Source organism: Nipponia nippon, unplaced genomic scaffold (assembly GCF_047370975.1).
Source record: "Nipponia nippon isolate SJK-2023a ecotype South Korea unplaced genomic scaffold, ASM4737097v1 scaffold_1, whole genome shotgun sequence".
NCBI lineage: Eukaryota > Metazoa > Chordata > Aves > Pelecaniformes > Threskiornithidae > Nipponia > Nipponia nippon.
Window position 1 is genome coordinate 54,541,932 of NW_028262290.1, and position 17,893 is coordinate 54,559,824.

General features: G+C 42.1%; 1 protein-coding gene across 14 annotated transcripts; it reads right to left on the reverse strand.

The window, feature by feature from the left end:
* Positions 1-335: 335 nt before the first annotated feature.
* ZBTB14 (zinc finger and BTB domain containing 14) lies at positions 336-16,182 on the reverse strand. 14 transcript variants are annotated; one of them, XM_087755858.1, is made up of 9 exons: positions 16,084-16,182; positions 13,552-13,635; positions 12,101-13,099; positions 7,832-7,872; positions 6,774-6,883; positions 4,341-5,481; positions 2,481-2,521; positions 1,618-1,828; positions 336-471 (listed from the first exon to the last, which is right to left on the reverse strand). In XM_087755858.1, the coding sequence occupies exons 2-5, from the start codon at positions 13,552-13,554 to the stop codon at positions 6,823-6,825; spliced, it is 1,104 nt and encodes a 367-aa protein (XP_087611984.1). In that variant the 5' UTR covers positions 13,555-13,635; positions 16,084-16,182; the 3' UTR covers positions 336-471; positions 1,618-1,828; positions 2,481-2,521; positions 4,341-5,481; positions 6,774-6,822. The 14 variants fall into 14 exon arrangements, with proteins under 14 accessions (XP_087611984.1, XP_087611973.1, XP_087612008.1 ...); XM_087755847.1 differs by lacking the exon at positions 6,774-6,883; XM_087755882.1 differs by lacking the exon at positions 4,341-5,481 and adding an exon at positions 11,407-11,476 and having other exon boundaries at positions 2,477-2,521; positions 6,774-7,872.
* Positions 16,183-17,893: the final 1,711 nt, after the last annotated feature.

The following is a 17,893-nucleotide window of genomic DNA, read 5'->3' on the forward strand; positions in this document are numbered from 1 at the left end:
AGGGATCCCAAAAGCCCCACTTCCATCTAGGGAATCTTTCTAGCTGATTAAATCGCCACCCTCACAATATCTGAATGCCTCGCACCCGTTAACGATTATCTTCCAACAGTCCCATAAGAAGTAAATTGGTATCTTTATGTTACAGATGGGAGTCAAAATTACAGAGAAGCTGAACCCAAAGTAAAAACCAACCAATAAGAAACAAAGACCTAGATAAATTTAGGTCTAAATACAAGACTGAATGATTCACCTAAAACATTACTACATATACAACTGTGCAAAAATCAGTGGAGCCAAAGTAATTGCTGCTCCCACCTGCCACACCTCTGTAGACAGCCAGTCCCTTCACTGAGAGAGATGAATGAATCACAGTCCAAAATTCAGAGCCTTTAGATCACATGGGACTTTCATACAGCAAGGAATTCAGTCCAGTCAAGTCCTTGGCTAATGACTCTGGATCTAGCAGAGACACTGTGAAACATAGGAAGAGACTTTAAAGGACCTCACATACAACCACTGACTCATGACATGGACAAGGCCATAACATCCTGCACCACGCTAAAAAAATCATAGGACAGGCTGGGAGTCTACCACAAGTAAAATTCTAATCTTCAAACCTTTTCTGTTCTACCAGCATGACAATACATTTGTTAGACTAAAAACTAATATTTTGGCATGTGTCTTCCTCTTTTATATAAGTGTTTTAAGACCCTGATCATACCACAGCTTATTGGTGTGTGCAACCTGACACGAGTCATAAAATTAGGCATATGCTCAAGTCTTCAAAGAACTTAAACGGAGGGAATCAAAGAGGCATTTATGACCCAAGGCAAAACTGCTAGCCAGTGAGCTAAGAAGAAGAAAAGTCAGCTTTAAAATAAATGAAGAAATTTCCAAACTTGCAAGAAAATACTATTTCATTAAAGTCCTCAATAAATTCAGATATAACTCTTTGATAAACGTAAACAACCTAAATATTAAACTACATGCTTAATTTAACGCTCAAAGAAGAGAACGAAGATATGTAAAATGTAAATATCAAAATCATCATTTTAACATGCTACTAAACAGCTTATATTGTTCAAGAACTGAGAATGGGAAACTACAGTGAATTACACCAATATAAAATACAAACAGTAAATAAACAATGCGGTTTCCTAATTTGTCCTACAGAGTCAAAAGGATGGGGACTTCACCATGTGTGGCTAAAAATGAAACCACTTGGCCAAATAAGATAAATATATGATTTTTAAATTATGTTTGAAAACATCAACTTTGTTACAAAAGAAAGGATTTAAAACACTAGAGTATCAAAACTTGAAATTAGGTTAGCAAGATTTGCAGAGCATAATCCATGTCCAATTGAAAAGTATCTATAATAGGACATCTCTACTTTAGCAGAATTTATCACATCCATCAAATCAGGGCTCCCCTCTGACTGCATTTAACCCATCCTTGGAACGATGGGAGATCTATGAGAAAGTCATACAACTGGATAAAAGAAAAATTAATTACTGAAGTGGAAAATTAAATCTATGTTTCATACTGAAAACATTTACTAACTCTCTTAAAATGGGTAATTGTTAACTTCAATTAAAATATTTCTGTCTAACATACCTCTATTTATGATGGCAGCCAAGACATTTTCAAGTAAGAATTTGTGATGTATTTCAGGCGTTTTGCAGACTAAATGGCAAAACTCTAGCGTAAGTAAACTTGCCTGTCAAGCACTTTAAAAACTGTAAGTTTTAATGATTTGTATTTGTATAGCTGTACATAACTGTTAGTCCAGTCAACAAGCCCAGATGTCTTCAGATTTCTAACTCATCTGAAATACAAAAGGAAGTAGACAGATTGAACTCTTTTCCCTTATTTGATTTAAGATCAAGAATTCCAGAAACAGAATATATATATATATATAAAAATATATAAATATAATTTTATTTATTTTTTTTTAAATCAAGTCTCTCCAATAGAAGCATTCAATGAGATCTTACTGCTTTTCAGGAGTATAAGGTTTCACATACAGTGCTGAAATGTTAAAGATTGAAACCTTACAGCAGCATTAAAAAGTTTATGTCTCAAAATCCTGGTTTATGCTCCATTTTACACTTTAAGAGCAAGAATATAGCGTCCATGATTGTTATAAATCTTACTGGAAAATCTGGATGAATTAGTAAAATATTACTGAGTAAAATAACAAAACCAATAATAGCTGTAATGTAAAATAAGGTATCTTGTAAAAAGAAAATACTCAAATGTTGTTACTTCAGATGGGATAAAAAAGTCTTGCTAAAAGTAAAGCACAGAAAACTATGAGCAATATCAGAGAACAGAACTCATTTACTGGGAATAACTTTTCACTGAAAGAAGGCAACTCTCAACAAAGAATGCCTTCCGCAGCCCCAGCTACACAAATGAAGAGCTACTTTGAAAACTCCTTAAGATGAAGTACCAAATGGAAATGTAACAGTACCTACAATTTTTATATTCAGGCCTTCAAATGGATTCATATTTATACCTGGAAAGAAATCAAAATCAATCATTCTAAAAACTTCAAGTTTATCACAGAAACCTAAACTAGAAAGGCAGAAAAAAAAAATTCTTACCATGAAATCAGTCTAGTTAACATCACCTAATGAGATATAGAATCTATCCCTATGCTTTGGATTTATATTATTTGCAACAACTAAAAAGTGTTTGATGATCACAGTGAGTGACCTAAAATAGACCTAAGTAAGTATGAAGTGAATATTGCCTACTTCTAATACTTGTAAACATTAACCTATGTTGCAAAAATATAATATTTCACTCTTTTGGGGTTACAGTTTTGTCCTTCAGTGAATTAAATACCTATTGTCTTTTGTAACTATTTTTTTCTCCTTAACCTGAGCAATTTGTCACAATACAAGCCTTTGTAGGATTGTTGGATGAGAGGCAAACAGGGTCAGATTAATTTAAATAATAAAAAAGAAAGAAAACAAAAACCCCCACAACTTCAAACCCAAATTCTGTTCTCCTGAAAAAGCAGAAACGAAGCATGCACATCCCCCTCTTCAAAATCCCACAAGTCTACCACCAGTAGTTGTTGCAAAGGAGTTATGTCTGATCCTTTCTGTTGCCTAGCTGCTTCTCAGAAACACTGTGCAACAAGTGCTGCGTTTCATCACCTTGTATTTAATGTGATGCCAAAGTTGGGCAAGTCCTGCTCCATACATTCTCCTAACTCTAGCTTCGTGCTCCTGCCACTTACCTTGGATCAAATCTAACAAATTGGTTCGACAAGGTAGGTCAACCTAAAACTAACTCACTGAAGCACTGAATTGCTTTGTTACAGAAATTCACTCGACTGGCTTATCCTAAAGCCACAAAAGCCATTAAATCTGAGGCAAACAAGATGGATGAAACAGGTGCAAAAATTAACAGCAAGAGAGGAAAGGAGAGAATGGGCTTACCCCTTTTAGCAACAATTTGCAGTGTTACTATGGCAGGCGAAACAGAAAGCTACTGTGTTAGGAGGCAGTTCCACAATAGCCAAAGTCAATCTAAATTGGGGCTGCTCTTCCACTGACCCTAGCACTGAGGCAATCATGTGGGCTGCTAAGGTTGAGAAAAAGATGCCCCAAAAGAGTTACTAGTTTTCAGGTGCTTTGGCTCTCCATGAAGTGGTTCACTGAGACATTGCATGAGTGCTACTGCAGGCAAAAGAACACCAATAAATTGCAGCAACCACAACTTTGGTTGCCTTAAATCACCATGGACCTGATGCCTTGACCTTGTTTAGCTTTTCCCTTAACTTGCAAACAGGGAAACATCTCATGATTTAGCTGAGCCTTGGACATGAAGCCTGCTGCCTTGGTGCGTTACCTCTCTCTTTTTGTTATCACTGAGGACAAGACAAATAGGTTTGAGTTAAAAAGAGTGATAAGTCTGTTCCTGTGTTCTAAGAACACTGAGAACAGATCATCTTTGGATCAAAGCTGACAGACATTAGTTTGTTAACAAAACAGCACATACTATCCAGCATATTAACTAGTAATCAGAATATTAGCTGTCATAGCTCTATGCATAGTAAACTCTACACAGAGAAATAGGTGAAATTCTTTTCAGCTTCACTTGAACCTCTCCACCCTGAAAAGTCTTCAAAAAGAAAGAATTCAACAATAAAAGAACGTAACTTAGGAATGAGATTTGTCCAGACAAGACACACTTTAAGGGCGTGACTATATAAGACAGAGTGAGCTGTCACTCATTTAACTACAGTTGAAATAAGGTCCTGCTCCTTCCTCTTCCCTCTTTACCCCCATCCCTGCTCCTGCCTGAATACCTTCATCACTTACCTTGCACAGACACAGAAGTTCACCAGACACCTTTGTGAGCAGGAAAGCAGGGGAGAAGGAACAAGACCGACCCTTCCAGCAGAATTAAGCTTTACCATACAAAGTCTACTTTGCTATGCCTTTAGAAGACTGTAGTCTCAAAACCCAAGCTTTACAGCAGAACAGAAACAAATACAACCACAATGCCTAAATTTTGAAATAAACAGAGAGAAACATTCCATTGTAAACTATCTTTCCATACAGAAGAAGCCACTCTCTATTCACTTTATATCTTTGCAAAGTAACCAGATCAAATCCTATTGCCGTCTGAGAAAACATTCCTTAATGTCCTAAGCAGATCTCATGAAAACTTCAGTTATTTTGTAATGGGAAATGGGGGAATGATAATGGGCTTGTTTGGGATACAAAGAAGATGGATCCCCTACTATAAAGAAAAAAGGGTTAAATGCTGCTTAGATATAGACAGTCAGTATAACCAGATATTTCTAGTGTAATGGAGCTGTATGAACAGACACTTCATGGCTTTCATACCCAGGAAAAATAAATCTATACACTGATTCTAAATGTTGGAGGTTAAGGTAATGAAAACAAATCAAAAAATTTTCATGTGAAGCTACTGACTTCTTAAGCAAGTGAAAACATGTTCTTAAATATAACATACCCTAAATACAATAAAAAAAATTTGCATGTAAATTGTATTAGTTTAATAAATGCAATGTCTAGAACATTTTTCACGGTATATTCTGGCTTTTACTCCAACTCTTCTCCCTAACTTTGCCCATGCAACCTTAAACACAACAGAAACATGTAAAAAAGATTTGACAGTATGCAAAATAGAACCAATTAATATCTTTAAAGACATAGTCCTGAAAACTCTACTCTGTAGAGTAGTTTTGCTGCTGATGAGTAAAAAACAGCCATAAATCATCCACAGATAACTGATAACTTCCCTTGAAGAGGAACTTCTGCCTGAAGTTACACAGTATCTTGTGTCAGTACCACTTCTAATTTCTAGAGTAGAAAGAAATGAGTTTTTGATCTCAGAGTGGAGTTCTGCCATTCTACATCCTCTGGTCTGAGCAATCTGCAATGCCACCACAGTGGTTTGTTCCTGTAAGCACTGCTCATGGTACCCTTGACCCTGAAAAAAAATGGGTCTTTATTAGTGATGAATGAAAACCTAGAATATTTTTGTCTTTAAAAACATTCTGAAGATTGAGCTTCCCTGCAGCTATGTTGCTTGCAGATGCAGATTACTCATATTAAAAGTAGAAATAGGCCATTGGGAGGAGGACAGAAAACTACAAATGTAAGCACTGTGGGGTACGTTTTGTTGTTGGTGGTGGTGTTATTGTTTATAACAGAATGGTTTTGCATCAGAAAATAAATTTTTCTAAAACAGAATAGTGTTTTGATGTTTTGGTGGAAAAAAGTTGAAATTATCAATTTTCATAATTCTCATGATTTTATGATTCCATAAAGACAATCTATATTCAATGCATTATTTCCATTAACTTCTTTTACGTCTGCATTAAAATATAGCTTTAAATCTATTTATATGCATAATATGTAATATGTACTTATTGTCTTATATTCTTATTTAAAATGGCTCAGTATTATTAAAAAGAAAATACATTTGGAATTTCCATTTGGTAAGAATTTTAATTTCTTGTTAGTACCACTCATTTTATTTGTCTTCTTTCAAGAAATACAGACTTAAAAAAAAAAAAATATATATACATATATACAGGAAGGATTATGGGATACAGGTATCCCGAAGTTCTGCTTCGGCCATGCTTTTTGATATACATCCGCCAAACAGGTCAGACATGAAACAACTTTATTCATATGGTCTACATGTGTTTCAAATTTATCTACAAAAAACTAGATGCTTAGCTACAGATTATTAAAAAAAAGTAAGACTTCAAAAGTCTGATTCTATTTTAAAGAGCTCTCAACATGATAGCTCTAGTTCTGTTCATATTGGAACCGCTGAAGTTCATAAAGTTTCAGAGTTCTGTAAATATCTAAAGGAGCAGGGCCTGCAAATAAAAGAAAAAAAAAAAAAAAGGGACAGGGGAAAGAAATACACTGAAAAACATATCAATATTTCCATATTGTATAAACCACTATTTTTAGCTATCCTATTATTTCAGATTTTTTGCATTACATTTAAAAATCATTCCTGAGAAGAGATGTCTCAACTCTTATGACACATATTTAACAAAATCTATTCATGGAAATCCTCCATCTGTTCTGAAATGAATAAGAATGTTATTATAATTGTTTTAGTTCTATATGGAGACAAATGACAGATCAACTGCTGTAATGGAATTTTTAATGAAACATGCACGTTTCTGGCTGATTGGGCGTACTACTGTGATCTATGGATTAGCTCTTTGAAATCTGAAAATTCCTTAGGTCTGTCTTTACCTTCTACGTAGAATGATCCTATTCTGTACCGATGTGTAAATGTTTACATTCAGAAATGTCGTATGTTGTTAGCGGTAGAAGTACTTTTTTTCAGAAAAGCTTTGTCTCTTCTGTAAGACAGAGAAGCGTCTGAATTGATAAAAGACTTAAGAACAGATAATCTGTCCCCAAAAACACACTCTAAGCTTAGGGTAGGCTTTCTGATATCATCTGATATTTTATTCTATATCTTACCCAACTACTAATTTAAATATCCTTCCTCACTGGAATCATGAATGCAATCTCTAGATTAGAAAATTAGGGCCTGATCTTCAAAAGAACTCCAGGTTGGGCACCTAAATGGCAAGATTTTGAGGAGTATTTAGTATTCTGCAGCTTACGTGAAATAGAAGCTGAATTCCTCAAAATCTTGCTACTGAAGTCAGCATTTTCTTTCACACAACAACCTTTAAAACTCTGATCTCCAGGCCTAAACCTTTTTCAAAGATTAAAGCAGAAAACACAAGTACTCAACTGTGAATTGCTTCACCTTCTAATGTTTGTTTAAATATTGATAAGAAGGGTGTGTAGAAGAGGGGTGGGGAGTGGAGAGGGGCTAGAAGGTATTTTTTCCTGAACTTTTGCAGTTTCCAAACTGAGTTGTGCCAAATAACCAGCAGCATACCCATGGCTAACACAATTTGCATCAGATACCAGAGTTCAAGATGTGTTCTCTTTGTTCCTTTTTCGCTTTACAAAAAAAAAAAATCACCCTATTTGTAAGAACACGAAGTTAAGATCACAGAACAGCAAAGTTCTTGTTTCAAATATTTCTTTTTACTCTAAGTTATTTAGACTTTTGAAACACAAAGCTTTTTAACTGAATGGTTATACTTCCTTAATATTTAGATCTTTTTGCAGCTGAGAAGACTTTGGTTTGGCATCTCAACTGGTGTTGACCACATAGACCCACCATTTGGATCACCAGAAGAACCTCATTTCACATCACCTAACATGTTGCTGCTGTGGTTACCTTACATGTAAGCCCTGGTTATGCACACACCTATTCATATACTTACTTCCAATACACGGAGAGTTCCGTTGAAGCCACTTCAGTCACCTAACATCATAACACAGACAGACGTTCAGTATAAGCCAAAAAAGTAACGGAGTTTTTGCTATCCTACGTATATTAAAGACATAACTGACTCAGATTTCACAAACCATAGACGGAGAAGTGTATGTTTAGGACTAATTCCATGCATGATATTTTTGCTGCTTAATTCTGAGAAAAACAATTAATTCATCTCTAATGCTATTTTAGCCATCTGTGTTTCTATAGCATTCTGTCATTCCTGCACATACACCAATTAGCTAATTTGCCTGCTGTTGGAAACCTTGTTCGGAATGTTAGGCTAGTCTGGCCCCAATAAAGTCAACAGCAAAATTCCCATTAATTGGACAGAATCTCATCCACTGTCTCATAAATTCTGAAAGAAGTTGCCATCCTTGTAAAAGCAAAAATAAAACTTTGCCCATTCCTCAATCAACACAGCTCAGAGCTTACGGTTTATCACACTGGAAAACCAGCTTGGAGGTTGGAGCTGACATACATCTGCTTTGGTACATGGTGTCTTCCAGCACAGACAGGAGAGCTGGGAGCAGTAGCGTCTTAAGATGCAGACAGATTTACCTGAACTTCACAGACAGACCCTCATAACTTATAAGCGAACATCCCTTCAGAATGTACACAATGAACAGGATTAATTTAGAACACATTAACAATAACGTACAGCTAAGGTTGCCTCCACACTTCCTTTCTGAAACCTTTGCCAAAACTTTAAGCTTAAGTATTCTAGGCCTTCTCCCTGTCTTGAATAAAAGCCATTGGGAAGGGAAGAAAGAATTATCTATTGGCTTTCAAAAAAAGAAAAAATACGGTAAGTTCACATCCTTAAAACTGATAGCCGTAGTAGAAATTGCCAATAAAATTCTCAGCTTCACAAAAATAACTGAGCCTTTGCCTTCTTGATCAATATTGTCACTGTTGGTCTCAGGAACATCCAGCAGTCTTCTGACTCTTAAGCAGCTAAAAGCTAGTAAGAGGCTGAGGCCCCTTTCCAAACCTTTGACATGGGAGCAATTCCATTGGTTTCACTGAACTTGTTCCTATGACAGACTGTTAAGACCAATTCTCATGTAAGGTGTTTATGCCCGTCCAAGGAACGTGCAACGGTAACATTCATTCCTGCCTCTGCGCACTTTTGTATTAGAGTATGTATAATATCAACCTGTCCCAGTTTTAAAAAGCTACAAACATCATGCAACCCTTACAGCTGTAACCTTGTATAACCCTTACAGCTGTAAGCTTTAACAATAGCAGAATTTACTCTGATGTAAAACACAACGTTATCACACTTTCAGTTGCATGTCTTCTAATGCACGCCTGCTTTTCTATAACAATTTCAAATTCACAGCCTGACTGCTTGTGCTCAAATGTCAGAAGGCAATTTTCTTTAACTGTAAGCCTTGAGCTCTGTCTTTCCATTCAAGCGTCTGCTGTCCCAGTGAGCTCTTTTCATTTATTACTTTCCAAAAAATACCAACGAGGCTCTTCTTGAGAGGTTATTTAGCTTATCCCTCAGCTTCAAGGCAGAATTAACTATATTTAAACCATTCCTAACAGATGTTTGCCTAACCCGTTCTTGAATATCACCGCTAGTGGAGATTACAGTGCCTCCCAGGTATTCTGTTCTAATAATTCATTATTCAACCCCTTAAAACTTTTTCCTAATGTCTAATGTAAATGTTCACTGCTGTAATTTAAGCTCATTGCTTCTTGCACTCTTCATAGGAGACCTAGCGAAAATTTACTTTCTTCATCTTTTACACTTTTGAACTCTTATCGCAACAGATCTGTTTTGTACAGTCTTGTCAACCCCAATTTTATCATCTAGGACAAAGTGAACACAATTTTAGGTAAGAAAACATAGCAAGACTAATATATTTAGAAAAAAAAGTAGATCCCATTTTGGACCTACTATCTTTATATCTATGATCATATACAGTAAAACATTTTAACAATGGTCATTTATCATGTTCCTCAAGAGAACCAATAAAATGCAATGAATACACATCCTCTGATGTTGCACAGATACAAAATGTATAGTTTGTTTACAAACTAATATTATTGAATGCAAAATGAAGCAACATTTTAAAAAAATATATTGGTAAAGGTCCAAAGTTTACATTTTCTAAAATATTAAGTTCATGTTTTATGTACAGACCAGCTTTCAAACAATTATTGGCATTTTGAGATAACTGCTTAACCTGATGAGTACATGAATAAAATGAAGCTGTAAAAGAAACCCAACCAAACAAAAAACCAATAATCAGTTCCATATAACAGTTCCAAAATCGCTATTTTCAATTTCTATTTAGAAAAGCAAGATGTGATCTACCACATAGTAACTTACCAGAAACTGGTCTAACACTTTCGTATGCTATAGGTATCGCAAGTGACCAATGTTATCCAAACACGTGCCCAAGAGTGTGTTTTTTTTCCCCATTCCAACTTCAAATGAAGTTCTGACAACAGTTATAGTATTTACAAATTCAGAATAAAGGCTCCATATCCCTTTGGAATACATTACCACTGTTATTGTGTCTTCTCTTGTTGACTACACGTAGCAGACTGCAATCCAAAGACCATGTATTTTGTTGACTCTGTGAGTTAACGGTTAAATTAGCAGCATCTACCCCAGCTTGTCAGAAAAAAAAATAGGCAACTCTAAGTAACAGATTATTAGTGAACACTGATTCTGGATCAATTATGACTGAAAACACTCACTGAAAACCTCCCTCTTGTTGAGAGGTGGTGTGTCAGAACGTGGAAGTTTTTCAACTTGAAGGGGACCTGTTAGCTGGCATGACCAGCCATGACACAAAACCCAGCCTGAACACTGCGGGCAGGCAAGCGATAGCCCGTGGCTGTGCTCTGCAACTCCGGAGGTCTGGCAGTGACACCTGGTCACTCGCCAGTGCAGCGAATCCTCCTGTGCTGCCAGAAACACTCCTTTGCCTTAACTGGGCTAGGTTACGTGAACTGAAAGCTGCATAATAAAAACACCAGCCTTGGGCTGTATTAGCTTTAACTAAATTCTACCGGGTCCGAGTAAGGAACATGTCTCCTTCTCCACACTGCACCCTTTTTCCTTTGTGGCTCTGCCCCATCTCTGGGGGCCCGCATAAGAGTGAACATAGAAACAAACGAGGCAGACTTTTCCCCACAGAAGGGACTGGTGAATGCCACAACCCTTCTGCTTTGCCAGCCAGGACCACTGTGAATAAGGCAGTATTTTCAGGAAAGCAAGTATTTCATTAAACTTGCCACCCTGATTAAAATAAGAGGATATCTGAGGGAATGGAATAAGAAGCGATTTCATTTTGATCACCATGCCCCCTTACACTCTGTTGTACCAACCTCTAGCACCTTTTCACGTTAGGTGAAAAAAGAAGGAATTAAAAAACTTAGGGAATCAATGTCTGTTTCTCCAAAACTGTAGATATAACACTTTCAAAACTGTGAAAAACAAGTATTTCCTTTCCATGCTTGTTATTTTCCGAGATCTCAGTGTTTTTAAACATAACTCACTGATTTCGATATCTACATCGTATGCAGTATTCCGTACTGGATGAAACAAAACATCAGCCGGTGATGATCCCTGTTTCAAAGAGAACTCGATCATATTCTTAAATTAAATCACCTATTAGTGCATTATACTGCTAATGAGAACAAAACTATTTCATATTCTAAGAATACCCATCTCTGAAATGTTTTAAAATACCTAACCGAGCAATGCTGTGTGTTCCTATGTAGCATTCAAATCCTCTAAAAATACATTTTCTTGAAAAGATAATTCTCAGTCTAAACGTATACCAACAATAGATTTTGTTCAATTTAATTTCTTATATTATTTCTGATAAAGTTGCTGCTTTAGTTTTTAACTACAAGCTATAGTTTCTAATTGCTGCTCTGCTTCAGCAGCCATAGCTGCTGCCTGTAACTGTTCTGTTTCACTCTGGATGGAATTGGCGGTAGTAACTTGTTTTCTTTCACTGTGCATATTGTTCTCATGCCTTTTTAGATCAGACGCTTTAGCAAATGCTTTAGTGCAGGAACTGCAGACAAAAGGTTTCTCTCCTCGGTGTCTTCTTTCATGGTCTTTGAGGTGGGACTTGTGCTTGAAAGCTTTATCACACATATGGCATGCAAATGGCCTCTCATTACTGTGAACTCTCTCATGCTTTTTTAGATCTGGTGCACGAATAAAAGACTTTCCACATACCTCGCAACTGTAAGGCTTGTAACCTGTGTGTATTTTCAGGTGCTCTTTCAAATGAGCTTGCGTGGTAAAGCCCTTTGTACACATTTCACAAACAAATGGTCTATCAGCAGTGTGTAGCTTTTCATGTTTTCGCAATCGCGCTTCATCAGAGAAGGTCTTACCACAAGCCTGACACACAATGTGTTCCCTGTGACCGTAAAGCAAATACTCAAACTTCATATCCCCAGCTGCTGTGGTCCAGCTTGGTGTCTGTTCGTCTTTCACTTCGCTTATGCCATCATTAAACGTCAAAGCCTGAGGGGTCTGAGATCCTAAGTCTTTTGACTCGGTTGTTTCCATAGGCTCTACTTCTTGGCCATAGCAGTTTACTTTTCGAACCTCTTCGCTTCCCAACTCTTTCAGAATCGCCTCTTGTACTCTCAGGGCAGTGGTAGGTGATTTTCCATCTTCCTGACTTGGGGGAGTTCCTTCCACCGTCACATCTGATGGACTATCATCATGATCTCCAATTTCTTCCACCTCATCATCTTGGGTATCATTCGGTTCCCCCATAGGACGGTTTATTTTTAGACAGTACTTGCTCTTGGACTGTGTGTTTTCTTCAGGACTAGATACATCACGTTTTTGAGAGCAGAGTTTATCCAGAAATCGAATACCAAGAATCTGGCCTGAAGACATCATCAAATTTACATCCTCTTTCTTAACAGAAATCTTTGCAGTATACATGTAATTGAGAACTTCCTCAAAAATATCAGAACGAAGAAAATCTATTTCTATTACTGATGAACTATCAACTTCCAGTTTTTTGAAAAGCTTTTTGAAGTAGGTACTGCAGGCAGCAAGCACACACCTATGTGCTCTGAATTTAACATCTTCAACCACGATAGCTATGTCACAAAATTCTCCTTCCAAACGTTGTTCATTTAGTGTTTTCAGGAACACAGTTTTGTGATCGTCGTCATTATATTTAATGGTTTCAGACATACTGATGAAAAACTCCTGTAAAATAACAGGGGAAAGTTTTTATTAAGTCATAAAATCCCAACAGCCGATTTCATTTACACACCAAAAGAACTGCCAAATAAAATTTGTTGCTTAATATGACCAGAAAAAGCCTTTCAGATTATAAAAGCATTACTCTTAAACTTCTTTTAAAATTGTGAATACATAAAGGTCTTTCCCTAGGTTATACACTTTACAGGACCCATAGTGATTTACAAAGGTTAATTTTTTGTATGAATATGTTAATTTATTCAAATATGTTTACCAATTCAGTTATCCAAAATTGGAAACTTTCTCTGTGAAGTTTCAATTCCCAGTAAATATACAATCCAACTGCAGTAGAAGTCATTCGTACAGCTAAAGGAAATGTTAATACTAAAAAATGTGTAAGAAATACTCTAAATGCGTCAGCATAACAAACTAAACGTGAAATATCATATAAGCCTTACCATGAACAATGCAGGAAATTTTCTGAACAAATGATTATTAAATATTTGAAAGATGATTAACCCTTACAGTGGACCACCTTCAGCCTGAAAGACAGGAAGATAATAACATTTTAAGAAATGATAAAATCTAATCCAAAAATTGTTTTAAATTTGTGTGTTAAAACACAGCATTTTCAATTATTTAAAATAATACAAAATGCACTGTTAAAATATCCAGTTATTTTGACTGGTTCTACAGATGACTGCATAAATTGATCTGACAGCGCTGTTGTCATAAACCATGTGTTTACTTTCCTCTGGCTACTTCACTTCCCTGACTGCACTTTCCTGCTACTTACTTTGCGCTACATCTAAAAGCCTGAAAAGTCTCTACAGGAATCAACAGCATTAACCCAGTACCCAACCCATCAAAAAGGTGATTAGTCTCCTGCTGAACTAGTGTGCTGCACAAGCCTAGCGGAGGGTCTGGCAAGTAGAGCAAGCATCCCAAAGGACAGCAGACTGGGCTGTGGATGGATACGCATCCAGGACCAGGGAAAGACACCAGACCTCCAAACAATGGAGATACTTGAACAGCAGAAGGATAATGCAAAACTCATAATTTAAATTATTGAATCCCAGTCTCCCATGGGCATCTAATTATGACAGAAGCAGGACATGCAGCGGAGAGGAGGGAAATTTAATATTTAGTTCAGACACCTCTCTCCATCACCTGGCACAGAGCTACTGGGAACTCCTTTCCTAAATTCTAATTTATCCTCGACCAGATACAGAACAGAAGCAGATGACAGGTATGCGACTTCCACTCTTGGTGCTGGGTGCTTAACATGGTATGGAAACACTTGGCTCCCTACAAATACCTTTGCGGGTCTGGCGTCTCAGCATACAGCGCCACTGACTAAAAAAATCTGAGGAAAGCCAAAATTCTTTTTTTACTCCTACATAATCAGATGTTAAGAGAGCCAGATAGGAAGTGCATAAATATTTGAAATACACAAAAGAAAACAAAACCAAGAAACACTGTATGCATTTCTCTGGGCTGCCTGGGTCTACCCTCCCAGGAAAATGTATCAATCCAGCACCCAGGAGGGCAGGACAAACAACTATTTCAACAGGATCCGTTTAGAGTTCTTTGCAAGCTGGGGAGAACGCTGCTTTCTTTTTAAGCCAACAGTAAAGCGTCACTGCCAATAATCTCGCAGCAATCCCACCCTGTTTTGTTAAAGAATATGCAGTTTTGCTGCAGTTCTGTTCAGACTTACTAAGGGAGAACCAATTACAGGAGAAGCAACTGGCTGAAAACAGTGTTGCTGAGTACAGAAGGGTGTGCAATTGGTGAAGGAAACAAAGTTACTACTCGGCGAGTGGAGCACGGTAGGCACTTAACCAGAGAACCTCCAGCAGCGAGCCAAGGCAGGGGGAAAACTCCCATTGCCACCGGGTGATTTATTCCGCGGGGTAATTCTCATTGTTCCCACGCGCACACACTTTTTACGCTGCCGTTACCACCACAGGAACGGGGACGGGGGAAATATGCCTGGGGTTGTAACTGTTCGTGCAGCTCCTGCCGCCGCCGCCGCCGCCAGCCGAGACACGCTGGCTGCCTCGCCACGTTAGCTCTCCCGGCTCTGGAGGCGCACCGCCGCGGCGCCGACTGCCGTGCCCGTGCCCGTGCCCGCAGCGGCAGCCAGGCGCACGCCTGCTCCATGCACCCGCCGGCGAGGACGCGGCGCAGGCGGGTTCCCGGCGGGGCCCAACCCTGCCGGGCCGCCGCGGCCCGCTCGCCGCCGCCACGGGAACCCGCGCCGCCACCGACGGGGGCCCGCGGCTGCCGGCGCGGCCCTGCGGCGGGCAGACGACGCCCGCGCTCCGGGCCCGCCGTCGGGGGCGCCCGCGAGCAGCAGCAGCAGGCCGCCTCTCTCCGGAGCGAGCCCGGCGCTGCCCCCGCCCCGCCCCGCGCCGCCTCACGGGGCTGCGCGGGGACGGCGCTCCCCTCCCCCTCGCCCCAACGGTTCTCGCGCAGCACCCGCCCCGCCGGTGGCGGCGGCGACGGCGGCGGCCCCGGCCAAGACGCCGCCAGGCTCCCGCCGCCAGGCCGCGGCCGCGCGCCCCTTTGTTACGGCCGCCGCCGCAGCGCGGGGCCCGCGCGCCCCAACGTGCGCATCCGCCGCTGGACGTGTCCTCCTCCGCCTCCTCCTCTTCGCCCTCCCCCCGCCCGCCCGCCGCGCGCGCAGGCGGCAGGCGCGCGACGGCTCCGAGCTGCTGACGGCGGCGGCGGGCGCGCTCGCGGCGCCTCCATCTCACCCAGCGCGTGCTGCTTGGGCTTTAACGGCCGCGGCCGTCAGCAGCCAGGGCTGCCGGAGGCGGCGGCGGCGGCAGTGAGCGGGGGAGGGAGCGAGGGAGGGAGGGCGAGAGGAGGAGGAAGAGGAGGGAGGGGGGCGCGCGAAGGAGAGCGCGCGCGCGCAGCGCAACGGCGGCCCTGCCGTTGGGCGCGGGAGGGGGGGAGGGAACGGGGAGAGGGCTCGCGCTTACCTGCCGCCCGCGCGCGCGCGCGGGACCGCACTTCCCGGGGAGCGCGGGGGGCTGCCGCTGCCGCCGCCGCTGCCGCCGCGCGGGGAGGGGGCCGGGGAGGGGGGAAGGGAGGGAGGGAGGAGGGGGGAATTTGGGGAGGGGGGCTGGGGGGGGGGTCTGCGCGCGTCTCTCCGGCCGTCACCGCCGCCTCCTGCACGAGCACTCAGTGCGCGCGCGCGCGCCGGGGGCGGGGGTACGTGCATGCGCGGTGCGAGCAGGGCGCGCCTGTGCCGGGGAGCGTGGAGGAGGCGGAGGAGGTGGGGAGGGGAGCGGGGCGAGCGCGCCGGCTCCATCACTCGTTTCGGGGGGCCCGCTCGGCGGCGGCGGCGGCGGCGGCCGGGCGGGGGAGGGGAGGGGAGAGGAGCGGCGGCGCGCGCGGGGGCGGCCCCCGCCGAAGGGGCGGCCGGGGAAGCCGCTCCCGCCGCGCCGCGAGCACCCGCCCCGCCGCGCCTGCGCCCGCGTGTGCGAGCCCGGCGCGGGCTCGGCCCCGAGCCGGATGGCGGGCGGGACAGGGGGAAGGAGGTGCCAGGGACGGGCGGCAGGCGGCGCTCGGGGGGGCGGGGCCGCGCGCCGGGCACGCCCCGGCGGGCGGGAAGGGGCGCTCGCGTCCGGCGGCCGCGGCGGGGCGCAACCCTCGGGGCCCGAGCCCGCAGCGCCGGTGTGGCGGCGCTCGGAAAGGGGCGGTGGGGCCCCCGCCGCCCGGCGGAGTTAGTTTAGGCGGGATTTTTAAAAAGCGGTTATCTGGGGAGCGCGCGCTGGCGGGCGCCCCCCGGCTCCCGGAGTCCCGGGTGCCCCCGCGCGCGTTGCCGCTGCGGGGCGACCGCTGCGCTATTGCACGGGTTGGCGGTTCGCGCCTGCCCCTCCGCCTCTGCTGCGTCCTCGGCCTGTCACCGAGGGGGAGCCACGGCTGCCCGCCAAAATCCGCTGTGCCCCATCACTGCCGTTCCGTTGGTTAAACACCCAGGGGCCTGAATTTTAGAGCAATAACACGATCGCTAGAACGAAGCAAAAGCTGTTATTGCACTACTCATCTTCCACCTCCGATTTTTCTTTTCGGAAATGGTTCGTGAGGTGCTGGGCTGACGACACAGGGTTCGGTGAAATAATTTGTGGATAAATAAAACTTTAAAATGTTGCTCTTAGTGTAAAATGCAGCAGTTCTGCTAGAAAAAAAAAATGAAGTCTCAATATAATAACGACTTGCGTTGAAAATTACCAGCAATATAAACAAGTGACTGGAATAGTGGAATCATCCTCTGGGAACAGCACAGTAAATTTTCTCATCAGGTTGATGATAACTCCTGCCCCTTCCTGAGTCATCTCTCTGATGTTTTTGTATGACGCACTAATATACGTAGTGAATTGCTCTCCAGCTGGATCACTCTATTTTAAATTATTAATTGAAAGATTTTATTTTTTTTCTACCCACTTTTAGATATAATGAAATTAAGTCCATATTTTGCCTGGGTAGTCAAAACTGCCAGGCTTGTTTTTGTAGTGACATCGGGGATTTGCATTCAGAAGGCAGAACTAACTGTCTTAATCTTGAAGGATTTCTGAATCCTGTACAAGAATTCCTTCCAGCATGGAAGGAGCTTCCCCTTTACAATTTCGTGACATGCCGTTTCATTCTTCCACAGTGCCTCAGGCGCTCCTGTGATACCCTTATTAGTCCTGAGAAACATGTAACCGCTGAGTTTACCATGCCGACCCGCAAATTACGCCTCTTCATTTTGTTATGCTCTCTGTTTCTGCTCTATCTGTGCAGCAC